Source organism: Cricetulus griseus, chromosome 5 (genome assembly GCF_003668045.3).
Source record: "Cricetulus griseus strain 17A/GY chromosome 5, alternate assembly CriGri-PICRH-1.0, whole genome shotgun sequence".
Taxonomy (NCBI): Eukaryota; Metazoa; Chordata; class Mammalia; order Rodentia; family Cricetidae; genus Cricetulus; species Cricetulus griseus.
In genome coordinates, this window is record NC_048598.1 from 150556227 (window position 1) to 150569343 (window position 13117).

The 13117-nt window shown below is 45.0% G+C and overlaps 1 protein-coding gene across 6 annotated transcripts in view; it reads right to left on the reverse strand.

Moving 5' to 3' along the window:
• Nucleotides 1-379: 379 nt before the first annotated feature.
• Nucleotides 380-13117, reverse strand: part of Ap4s1 (adaptor related protein complex 4 subunit sigma 1) — a 38226-nt gene continuing 25488 nt past the window's right edge. The window contains exons 5-7 of one of the 6 annotated variants that reach the window (XR_004770347.1): nt 10109-10181; nt 2614-2784; nt 617-752 (exon numbers count right to left, since the gene is read on the reverse strand). Coding sequence is in view for 4 of the 6 variants with exons in the window: in XM_027416302.1 (XP_027272103.1) it covers nt 624-752; nt 10170-10181 (141 nt within the window). In the remaining 2 variants the exon portion in view is untranslated. Of the gene's footprint in view, nt 753-1081; nt 1573-2613; nt 2785-10108; nt 10182-13117 lie in introns of those variants that run through there. The other 5 variants (XR_004770348.1, XM_027416302.1, XM_027416304.2 and 2 more) reach the window with 5 other exon arrangements.

Below are 13117 nucleotides of genomic sequence, written 5' to 3' on the forward strand. Positions count from 1 at the left end.
CCAATGCCCGGCTTGGTGTGCTAATTTTAAAAGCAAATTTTTTTGAATAAGAGGAAGGAAAGTGCTTATTTTACACCAGCCTGATGAGATTGTCTTTGGTTTTATTTCAATTTTCTTAGCTTAAGTATGAAGCCAGGCACTTCTAAAACATGCCATAACCAGATATGTAACATGTAACCCCAGATCTTGGGAGGTGGAGGCAAGAGATTTGGAGTTAAGATCATCCCCAGCTACATAAGAATTTTGGGGCCACTCCTGGTTACACTGAGACCCTGTCTCAACACACACACACACACACACACACACACACACACACACACACGGGGGAGAGATGTCTAGGGTTATCTATGTAGCATAGTGGTGAGAGAATGCTTGAGCCTTTAAGTAGTCAACTTGAAATTTATTGGCTGATGGACAACTGCCACTCGTCCTTTCCACTACAATCCTGCTGTTCCTGCGGAAGGAAAAGCATGCTTACAGTTAAGACAAAAATTTTTTTGTACATAAGAATTGTTCGTTTTCTCTTTAGGAATTGGGGGAAACAAGCACCGACAGCTGTGGGAAGGCTGTGTGGTTCTTGATGTCTTCCTGGGCACCATTCAGACCTTGTTTGGAAGTCGTCATCAGCTTTCTGACATCTTGTCAAGAATCAGCAAAGGGGCAAGGATTCTTGCTCTGTTAGTTTCCACGATGCAGCCATTTAAAAGCATCTCATCCAAAATGATGTGGACTTTATCCAAATTAAACATTATCTAGGTTATATTAAGGAAATTAGATTGAGAATTTAACAAACATTAATAGTAACATGGCTTAGCCTGGTATTTTCCTGATAAATAAGCCTAAACTTGAGTTTTGTTAGTTTTTAAATCTTTAGTAGAGATTACCTTCATATACATGTACATACCTAGATTCACCTTGGCTAAGCAAGTTCAGTAAGTAGACACTAAAATGCAACAGCTCCTTAAATTATCTGCTTTGTTTGTGTGTGTATGAGTGTGCGTGCGTGTGTGCGTGTGTGCGTGTGTGTATGTGCGTGCGTGCGTGCGTGCGTGCGTGCGTGCGTGCGTGCGTGCGTGCGTGCGTGCGTGCGTGCGTGCGTGTGTGTGTGTGTGTGTGTGTGTATGCATGTATTTGTGCTCAGGATGGAACTCAGGGCCTTGCATAGTAGGCACCACTCTAGCACTAAGCAACATCCCAATCCAGAACAGCACATTTTGTTAACCAAAGTGAGAGAATCTATTACACAGTAAGTAATATTTCATTAAGAAAACCACTTCACCTCAGTAATAATGCAAAGCCTGTTGAATGCTCACTGTGCTCAAGGCTCTGTGATAATGCATTAATATATTATCTCGGTCTTCTCCACAATCCTCATTTATAAAGAAGCACACAGGCCAAAGCCTTTGTCCGTGGTCACAGGACTGGTAAAAGCCAGAGCTGTGCTGTGCTGACTGCTGCTCTTTTCTCCAGGCTTCTCTTGAGGAGCCCATGGCTCTAAGTCAACACCATCCCTCAGCACCAGGACTCTCTACCATGAGCGCCCTTCTCCGTCTGCATCATCAGCTGTGTTCTCTGCCAGGCAGAAGAAAAACAGTCCAGAGGAAAAAGGACTACAGGAAGGGAGGCATGCTAGAAACTCCCCAAGGACCCAAGTTGTGAGTTTCACAAATGGAGCGTCCCAACACTTCTGGATAATGAAGGCTTAACTTGGTGGAACACTTACTGGAAATCTGGTCTCTGTAGGGAAGAAGAGGCCACTGGGCAATGAGAAACCAGAAAGAGCTATACTCCCTGAGGACCCACTCATCTGAGTGCTAACTGTGGAGCAAGATGTCTGTGTGAATGTTTCTTAATTTTACATTTGAAACCTGAGGTTTGACGGGCGTTGGTGGCGCACACCTTTAATCCCAGCACTCAGGAGGCAGAGGCAGGTGGATCTCTGTGAGTTCAAGACCAGCCTGGTCTACAAGAGCTAGTTCCAGGACAGCCTCCAAAGCCACAGAGAAACCCTGTCTCGAAAAACAAAAAAACAAAAAATAAAACAAAACAAAAAAGAAACTTGAGGTTCTGCTGTTAAAGAGCTGTTTGAAAAGAAAGAAAAAGCTGTTCCAAAAAGACAAACTTCATTCGACAAGGGGTGATTGATTAAACGCACCAGTGAGTTTGTAACTATGAATCTTTACAAAACAAATCATAACCTGATTTTTTTCAATTCCTGATGTCCAAAGTCTCTATTGTGTTTGCTCAGTGAAGTCTGTCGAGAGAATGGGACAACCTGTGAATGACTTTCCAGTTTCCATTAGACTCTGCTAACATCTCATTAAGTGCTGTGCAAATAGCCAGCCAGCAGAAGAAACTTTTTCAGGAGCCGATGGGAACTGTCCTTAAGTGACCCAGAAAAAAAAAAAAAAGCTTTGCTCTGATATACCTATTAATAATGTCTTCCAATTATATAGATGATTGCTATGTCCCAGGCCAAAGTAGGACTGGAATGAATGCTTGGCTCAACCCTGTTCATCAGAACCAGCAGCCAGAGTTAAAAGCTGAGACTAAGTGGGAATGCAGCCAGGCCAATAGAGTAGAGGGGCTGGGGGCACAGCTCAGTTAGCTTACCTAGCAGGCATGAGGTCCAATGTTTGATCCCCAGCACCCGTAAACAAGGCGTAGGAATGCACACCTGTGATCTCAGCTCTTGGGCGGTGAGGACAGGAGGGTCAAAAGTTCAACGTCATTTTTGGCTACATGGTGAGTTAGAGGTCTGTCTGCCTGGGATACCATCACAGCCTGTCTCAAAAATAAAAAGGGATCAGGCAGTACAGGTGGCTGAATGAAAAAGACCCCTGAGCCCTCAGGAGGTACTGACGGCAGTGGAGGCCTTAGCGACCTTCTTTGAGATAGGAGGAAACCTAATTTTATCTGTTTAATTGTTTCACTGGTCAAACTGTCCCATCTTCAGTAAATAATGACTATTGTTCAGGTGTTCCCTTAAGCTGCTGCCTGACTGTTTTGAAATTCAAATCATTATTTATTGCTGAATCATATCAACCACTGACACCCCCATATTGCAAGGACAAGGTTTGGCAAGCCCAACTTTCCCAACCTCCTGGAAACACTAGTTCGTCGGTGAGGTCATTCTGTACTGTGGCCATATGACTGCCTGTCTGTTTGTCTAGCTCAATCCCCAATGATCAACCAGTTCTACATGAACAAAGCAGACCAGATCCCAGTGCAAAGCAAAGGCCTGAAAGCTGATGCCCCCCTAAAGCCACATGACTCCTTTAAAATAAGAATCCAGCTGTTCACATCTGATTTGGTGTATGAGCAACTCTGTACACACTGGTAGAGCCAAGATTAGTGGCATGTGGGTCATATGCCAGGGACCAAAAAGTACCATAAATGCCAAGTCTCAAGGCAATAAACCCAGGCAAATACTTTAGCTCTGACATTTGGAACAGGAGGGAGCAAGAAGAAACTTGACGATGGGTCTATTAATTTAAGTGACTAGGAAGAGAACTTCCTTCAAGCTGGGTTGAACATGACCAACCCCGAAAACCACAAATAACTTCCCAAGGAGTACATTTACCAAATTCCATTTTCTCAACCCGGAAACCGAAGAACCTTGTGGGATTCCTATGGAAGGCAGACTGGAATGGAACGTCAGATGTGTCCTTCACAAGAATTTCCACCTCCTAAAACATTTTTCTCACTTGATGTTTTATCTTATTTTCCTTGAGACAGGATCTTAGGTAGTCTGATTGGCCTTGATCTTGTTATGGTAGTTGAAGGTGGCCCTGAACTCCCTCCTACTTCCACCTTCCCAGTGCTGGAATACAGGTGTGAGCCACCATACCCAGTCCTACCTGGTCTTGTGGTGGGTTAACTGTCCTTTAATAAGTGAGAGCACAGAGCAAACCAGAGTCAAATGAGACTTTCAGAACAACTACAAGGCAGAGCCCAGCCTAGACACTAAAATGGCTAACTCTAGGGAGCTGAAGTGATGGCTCAGCGGTTATGAACACCCACATGGCAGCTCACAACCCTCTGTAATTCCAGTTCCAGGAGACCTGACACCCCCTTCTGAACTCCTTGGGCACTAGTCATGAAGGCAGCACACAGACATACATACAGACAAAACACCCATACACATAAAATAGATCTGAAAACAATGTCTTAAAGTAAGACCATCTGGGTCTGTCTGTACTTCTTTCCCGCTTGCTTTGCCAGGGTCTTAGGAATGCTAGGCTGAGGCTATCCCAGTGAAACACATGAGGACAAATGAGCTCGAACTCCTGTTGCTTCTCATAACTTGCTGTTAGGAGTTTTGAGTGAAATAACCAAGACACAAGGGACAAAGTGAGTAAGGCAAGGCAGAGAACACACTTCAAGATAAAAGCTAAATGTGGGGACTCTCACTGTAATTCCAGTACTTGGGAGGTTGAGGACTGCCACAAGTTTGAGGCCAGCCTGGGGTACATAGCAATTTCCTGGCCAGCCTACAGTCTAGACTGAAGAGCCTGTCCCCCCAAGTTTAACTAACTAACGAACGAACGAACGAACTAACTAACGAACTAACGAACTAACGAACCAACCAACTATAAAAACAAGGGGATACAAAAGTGTGAAGGCTATGGGAGTTGGAAGAGCCTGGAAGCAGACTCCTGGATCTGTGCCATTCACATCTCTTTCTAGGGAATGCAGACCAGGCATGTATGTCTGTGTGCTGCCTTCATGACTAGTGCCCAAGGAGTTCAGAAGGGTGTCTCAGTATTGGCTAGCTGAGCTTGTGGGAGCACACACAGAAGTCTTTGGGCCATCAGGAAGCCAAGTCTTCCCTGCAATGGCAACCCTGAGCAATGCCTACTTTCCTGGCTGCTATCTCCACAGTCCTTGTTTGAGCAAATGGCTTTGCAGTTTCCCATTCCATCAGGCTGAGATTAGCGCCTGTGGGGAGCAGTTCTCTGCTGGCTTCTGGACCTATAATGGACACAGGCTTTTAGGATGTTTGTGAAGAAAGTAGAGCTGGGTTTTGGGTCTCAAGTATAGCAAGTCCACTAATCCCAGTGGTGCCAGTCACTGTTCAGGGTGGCCTGCAAGCTGTCATCGTCTAGGGTGTGCTCTGCTAGATGGCGGCAGTCTCAGAGACTGCATACAACACTGATGTCAGTCCTTTCGACCCCAGCTCAGTGGTAATAAGGAGAGCATGAAACAGGTGCCTTTGCAAACTTGCAGCAGCTCTGAAGTGCCAGAGTCAGTGGCTTTGGGGCTTTTAAAGGCTTCTAACATAAAATCATGTTCTAAAGAACTATCAGTTGCGCAGTGGTGGTGCATGTCTTTAATCCCAGCACTCAGGAGGCAGAGGCAGGTAGATTTCTGAGTTTGAGGCCTGCTGGTTTACATAGTGAGTCCCAGGACAGCCAGGGCTACCCAGGGAAACCTTGTTTCGAAAATAGGAGAGATAGAAAGATAGATAGTCTCAGAGATCATGGCCTATTTCATCAGTGGGACAACCTTCTTTTTTTTTTTTTCAAAGCATTTATTTTATTTTTTTATTTTTTTTTCCAGAATGGATGCTGTGACACGGAAAACCCTGTCCCTCTTTTATTTTATTTTATTTATTTATTTATTTTGGTTTTTCGAAACAGGGCTTCTCTGTGTAGCTTTGGCACCTATCCTGACACTCGCTCTGGAGACCAGGCTGGCCTCGAACTCACAGAGATCTGCCTGCTTCTGCCTCCCGAGTGCTGGGATTAAAGGTGTGTGCCACCAACGCCCGGCCTGTACAACCTTCTGACAATAAAAACTGAAATGTTCATCATTATAGTGAGGCAGAGGCAGGCAGATCTCTTGAGTTTGAGGCCAGTCTGGTCTACAGAGCGAGTTCCAGGACAACCAGGGCTATATGGATAAATCCTGTCTCAAAAAAAAAAAAAAAAAAAAAAAACCACAAAACTGTTTGTCTATCTGTCCATCCATCCATCCATCCATCCATCCATCCATCCATCCATATGTAGCTCAAGCTGGCCCTGGACTTCATCTTTCCAAGACCAGAGTAAGTGTGTCCTCATGCTTTGATCCCAAAAGAAGATTCTAAATCAAACCTTTGGGTTCTGGACTATCGAATATTTGTGTGGGAGGGAGCATAAGAGAACACAAGTGTAAGGACACCAGGCAGGCTTTCTTCCTGTGTATGTATATGAGCAGCACTACCCTCCTAATATCTGTTGCCTGTCCCTGCTTCCAGGCCTGGGAAAGGATGAGTAAAGAGCCCCCAAGAGTCCAGCAGCAGACTCTGGGATGTCTGTCTACCAGAAGGCTATTAAGGAGCAAATGTGGCCCTGTGTGGTGACACAGGCTGCTAATCAAGCATGCTGGAGGCCAAGGCAGTAGCGGGATAGGAGTTCAGGGCCAGCTATATATTAAGTTTGAGGACAGCCTGCCTCAAAAACAAACAAGTGAGAAGCTGGGCTATCGGATGGCTAAGTGCACACAGGTGCTTGCCATGATCTGACATCCGAGTTCCATCTCTGGAGCCCAGGGAAGGTAGAAGGAGAACCAAGTCTACAAAGTGGTCTTCTGCCTTCTGTATGTTCAGCACGATGCACACACAGCAGATGCGGAGGCTGTGAGCTCCATGGGGAGCATCATCCCCTCCAGAGGGGATGCTGCTGAAAGTCAGAATGGGGTCCTCAAAAGTAAAGGGCCCTGAAGGGAGCCCTTAATCACCCAGGGTGGAGAAAGTGCTCCTGCATCCCATTCTTGCTACAGCAAAGCCAGTTATTGAGTGCTGGGAATCAAGCTCAAGCCCCTGTGTTGCCAGGTGAGTGCTCTGCCACTAATCTATACCTGCAGCCCTATCTTTTAAGGACTAGGCACCACGATGATGGTTGAGGTTTTCTGTACCTTTATGTGCATAGCAGGTGCATCCCGGATTGAGGAGTTGGCACTTGTTCACATGGTGCTGGTCACCAGTGCCATTACCCGACAGCTTAGCAGATAGGGCTGGAGACAGCTCTTTTGAATTCTGAAGTGTTCAGGGCTGGTCATGTTTTAGGAAACTCAGCAATTGGTGTCTAAAAAAAGTCTTCCTGAAACTTGAAGTCTTGGGTAAAGCTATGTGACGTAGTAAAATCTCTATGGAAATAGGCCTTCTGCAGCAGCAGCCTAGTTAGGGAGGGTAAGATGCCTATGGGGTGACTTCGATCCCTGAGGTGCTCAGTTTCAATGGGAAGTTTGCACCCCAGGCAGGCACCCCTGTACCAAGGGGTTCCACAGATTGGAATGAAGGGTTTCAACAAGCCAGAATTCCTGAACTGCTTTCTCCTGCTTGGGTCATTTCTGTTTCAATCCCATCTGTAGTGTGCACTGGACAGAAATGCAGTGATCTGATTTGGCTTTGCAAGGGCCTTCTTGAGAACTATCCAAGGCTCTGACCCCTCTTCTGTTGGCACACACAGATCCTAACTCATGACAGCTTTTTGTGGACATACCAGAAAGGTTTTTTTTTTTTTTTTTTTTTTTTTTTTGTTGTTGTTTTGCTTTGTTTTTTTTTTTTTTTTAATTTTTTCGGTTTTTCAAGACAGGGTTTCGCTGTGCAACAGACCTGGCTCTCCTGGAACTCACTCTGTAGACCAGGCTGGCACCAAGCTCACAGAGAGATCTGCCTGCCTCTGCTTCCCGAGTGCTGGGATTAAAGACGTACACCACCCCTACCCAGCCCAGGAAGACTTTCTTACACTCAGCACTCCAAAGACTGTGGGCTCTGAGTGTGGGGAGAACCAGGTAGCAAGTGTGGAGAGTGCTGTTTCAACCTTGTGGCTCTAGAGAACATTCCTGGAAGCAGTTGCTGCTCTTGCAGCTTCTTTGGCTGCAGCATGTGCTGTCCTCCCCATGGAAGGCAGGGACTACAGTAGAGCCTCCGTGGACTGCCAATTCCCTGCTACACAATTCTCCATAGAAGTCCTATGGGGCAGACGGCTGAAGAGAACCCTGTATGAGGCAAGTGAGTCTTGAGTTTTAAATTGGCTGTTTGGGGATGGTTCAAGGAATAGTTAAGAGAGTTTCCAGGGACTGAAATATACAACACAGTGAGGAAGGAACGGTGAAAGGAAAGCAAGTGGGCCTGCCTCGTGCTAGTGGTGCTCGCCAAACAACAGCAAAAAGGTGAAGGAGGAGACAAAACACCAATTGTGGGTCTTGGTGTGGGAAATAAGTTGCAACTAGAAATCCGGAGTCTACAAAGGCAAGCACAGCCCTCTTCTCACTAAACGCTGGTTAGCATAAGCTACTCCATCACAACCCGTAACCTGAGCACACACCCTGCTGCTTCCAGTCACTCTTTGACAGCAAGACATGGAAGGAGGCCTTCCTTAGGTGTCAGGATTCCTGGAACCATGGCAAGATTGCTGTCCAGGCTGAGAGGATGCTTAAGCTCCTCTAGTCGAATTATCCGTCTGAAATAAATGTGTCTGCTCAATACAACCAGCAGTTAGTGGCAGGGCCAGAATGGATCTTGAGTTTTTATCTCCAGCATTGTCTGCTTGCTCTTGCTGTTCTCATGACTTTTAAAATATTTGTTTAAAAAGCTTTTTTACTCTCCTGTCCAATTAGAAGCAGATTTATTTTGAGCTGCTTTAAATGGCCTAATTACAACAGAATCACGGGGCTAGAGAGATGGCTCTGTGGTTAAGAGCACTGCTGCTCTTCCTGTAGATCTGGGTTCAATTCCCAACACCCATCTGGTGGATCACAATCATCTCCCACTCTAGTTCAGGGGACCTGACTCCCCCCTTCTGGCCCCCAAGAGCACCAGGAACAGACATACATGACACAGAACACTTGCACACATAAAATGGCTACTAAAAAAAAAGTAACACACACTGTCTAGTCTTAGATCTCTTAGGTCAAAAGGATTTAGGTCACTTGCCACTAGAGGGCAATCATCTTTCCTCTAATTTTGTGACTATCAGTTCTTACGAACAGGAAATGGCTATTGCTCCAGAAGAGTGGGCAGATGCAAAAAAATACCCTGATTCTGCACAGTGGTACATACTGTGTATATACTGCACATACACATATAAACATGTTGTGACTCATCTATTGCCTGCAAATATTATCCATAAATAAAGAGCTGTAATTATTTTAGAGCTAAGCTTTATGTTTTCAAAAGATATCTTTTATCACTTTCAAGTGATAGGCGGAATCTTTTTGTTTTTGTTTTGTTTTTCGAGACAGGGTTTCTTTGTGTAGCTTTGGAGCCTATCCTGGCACTCACTCTGGAGACGAGGCTGGCCTCGAACTCACAGAGATCCTCCTGCCTCTGCCTCCCGAGTGCTGGGATTAAAGGCGTGCGCCACCAACGCTCGGCTTGATAGGCAGAATCTTTAATAAAATACTTATTTTGGTTTTACTTTATGTGTATGTGCATGGGTGGGTTTATTTATTTTTTAATTTTTTTGTTTGTTTGTTTTTCAGACAGTGTTTTACCATGTAGCACTGCCTGGCCTAGAACTCGCTCTGGAGACCAGGCTGGCCTGAAACTCACGGTGTTCTGCCTGTCTCTGCCTCCCCAGTGCTGGGATTAAAGGTGTGCGCCATGTGTCCAGCATGTTTATGTGCACTACATGTGTCGGGGAACCTGAGGAGTCCAGGAAGGTCACTGGAACCCCTGGAACTGCCGTGACAGGCATTTGGGAGCTGCCTGGTGTGGAAGCTCAGAACCAAACTCAGGTTCTCACAAGAACAATAAGTATCTTAACAAGGGAGCCATTTCTCCAGCCCCAAAGCCAGCAGGCCTTTGAAGAAAAATAATCTTAGACATCCACATATTATGCTTTTAAAAAGCCTGGCGAGTGCCGGCCCACATCTGTGGTCCTGAGCATGCTGTATTGTTGTAAGGTGCTGGGACTGAGTACACAGCCAAACACATGCTAGGCAGGTGTTCGGCCACTGGGCCTGCATCTGCAGTCCCAGAGACAGTTCTGATTTAAAGAGGGAAAGAAAAGAACTTTTTCTGCTATAAAAGGAAATGAACATCAGCCAGGCAATGTCTTTAACAGGTGATTAGCGTCCTGTATTCTGCCAAATCACCCTCCTGAGTGATGGCTCTTACCTGATTAGACCTAGAGTGTGCTTTGCCACATACCAGGGGAAAATGTTCTGAAAAAGGATACATCTAGTTCACTCTGAAAAAGAATACAAAAATGCACAGTCAGAAGATGACCCCAGACAGTACTGTCACCTGAGCAGACAGGGACTGCTCTTCCTCCAAGCCTGGAAGCTGCAAGTGTGACTCCTATCTATACCTGCTGGGGTGGGAGCCTTGAACTGGAAAGTGGGATAAAAGGGGGAAGGAAAAGAAAGCTGCAGGTTAGAGGAATTTTTGAGGTCAGAAAGTAGAGGGAGAGCTGGGTTTGGTGGCTCATGACTAAAATCCTGGGGAGTTCAGGCAGGAGGATTGCCACAAACTCGGGTCTGCCTGGGCTAACAGAGTAAGATCCTGTCTCAAATCACCAACCCAAACAAAAACAAACAAAAAGTAAGTATGGGAAATATAAGCTAACTCAACTTTTGTAGCCAGTGGGTAATGTGATACTCATCAGAAGCCTCGGCCATATGCCTTCTCTTAGTCCACCGATTGACTTCTAGAAGTTTACCTTAAGGAGCAGGAACAGTGTAACAGGATAGTCAGAGTTATCAGTAGCAAACTGCTGATAACAATCCAAGAACCTTTGAAGGGGGATTAGTTAAGTAGTAGATTATAGCCATCAACAAATGGTGCTGTAGCTGTCTAATTAATGCTATACACGCTTGAGGGTGCATCTCAGAGGTACAGTGCACACCTGGCATCTTTAATGCCCTAAGATTGATCTCAACACCACAAAAAACTAAATAAGATTGTTAGGTGGTGGTGGTGCATGCCTTTGATCCCAGTACAGGGGAGGTAGTGGCAGGTGGATCTCAGAGAGTGTGAGGCCAGCCTGGTCTACAAAGTGAGTTAGTTCCAGGACAGCCAGAGCTGTTACACAGAGAAACCTTGTCTCGAAAAACAAAACAACAATAATAATAAATGTTAAAAAGTGGCATGAAGTTAGTCCTTTGTATGCATGGATTCCATATCCATTCATTTAACCAAGGACTCTGTGAGATACCTGGAACAAACTGCTTGTACTGAACATACACACTTTTTACTCTGCCATGATTTCTTAGGTGCAAGTACTCATATAGGATTTACTGCGTTCTAGGTGCTATCAATAACTGAGATGAGTTAGAGTCCATGAGAGTGTGTATGTAGACTAACCACTGTATATAAGGACTTAAACTTGTAGGGATCTGGTACCCACAAGGGTGTGGTAGGGCCTAGAACCCATCTCCCAGAACTGTCAGGGTTATCGTATGGACTGATGTACATAGATGTCCCATTCCAAAGTTACAGGTGGGTATGTTAAGTCTAAAGGTCAGATGTCCCTAACTGATGGCCAACTGACGATCTTCCACCCATCTTGAAAACATCCTATTTGGACAGCACTTTCAGGTTCACAGTAAAATTGTGGTGAGGGTATAGAAATATCTCACATGCATAGCCTGCCTGCTTCTCAATATCCAGTCACAGAGAGGGCTCTTTGTTCACAGAGTGTGACTCTTTGTTACTTTTCTTGTTAAGAGTCCACATGAGGTTTCACTCTGGCAATCTGAGTCTTCACAAACAGAGAATACCACAGATCCATCCTCTTTTTCCCTGCTATTTGTACTTATTGTTGTCAATAAAATAGTTATGCAAAGGGAACAGGAAGTGGAAATGAGATCATATGTAATAGGGTTTCAGTGTGTCAAGGGCGGGACAGGAAACCCCGCTGCCTCTTTCCCTGGAAACCTCCAGAAACTAACTAGTTTGGCTTTTGTTTTTGGCAATATGAAGCTGCGATGCTTTTCTCGGTGCACCAGCATGAAATGCATTTCCAAATTTAAGATGTTGAAACTCTCTAGGATAAAAATAGCTCAGGAAGACGGCTTAAAACTTACAAATCTAAAAATGAATCTTAGCTGACAGGGCACCCCTGGTGAGGGTCGGGTCCTCTTCTTCCCCATGGTCGTCCCTTTCACTATCTTTCTGCTCTGGTTTGATCCTAAACAGGGTCATCCCTGGTCCAGCACAAGCCCTGCATCGTCACCTGGCTTAAGTTAAATTTGAATCTTGAATTCTGTGGTTCATGCAGTCACTGACTCTCTTCCTAAAATTACAGCTATAATTTGGCATGTGCTGTTTATTTTCAGTAACTGGATATAACCATAACTTAAAAATCTTGCAGCAACAGCGTCTGGACCTCCTTTTATTCTTCCTGCTTTAAGACATTTTGGAAATTATATGCTTCCTGGGTGAATGTCCCCTTAAAGTAGCTTCCTGGGTCATCACAGGCCCTGCCTTGCAAGCAGTCTACTCTAACCCAAGAGTGGTCTCCTTGAGGGGCAGGCACCAAGCCTGTGCGGGTAAAATGACCACCACCAGTTAAATGTGGGATTTACATTGAGACTCCTTATATTCAAATAATGTTTCAATTTCTTAGTCACACCAAGCACACTGCACATGCTCAGAGCTGCCCACAGCAGTTGGCAGGGTTATGGACACTGCTTACCTATGACACTTAATCTACGCAATCAACATAGACATAGTCTCAGTATGTGACTCTGGCTGGCTTGAAACTCAGCTGCAGATCAGGCTGGGCCTCAAACTCATAGAGGTCATCTGCCTCTGTCTCTGCCTCCTGAGTATTAGGATTAAAGGCATATGCCGCCATAACAAGATTTTTTTCTTTTAGAATTAAAAAAAAAAGATCCCCAGTGGAATGCCTCACCAGTCCCTGGGGAGCAGAAAGGGGTTGGAATGGGGGGGATGGGGGGGGCCGGGGAGGAGGGGAGGGAGAGGGAACTGAGATTGACATGTAAAAGAAGTTTGTTTCTAATTTAAACAAAAAAAGAAAAAAAGAAAATGTTCTTTAAAAAATTTAAAAAAAGAATCTGATCTGTCCAGAAATGTGACAAAAAATATATCACTATTCATAATAGTCCCAAACTGAAAATAAGCTAAATGCCTATCAGGGACAAGTAGACTGAAAACTGTGGC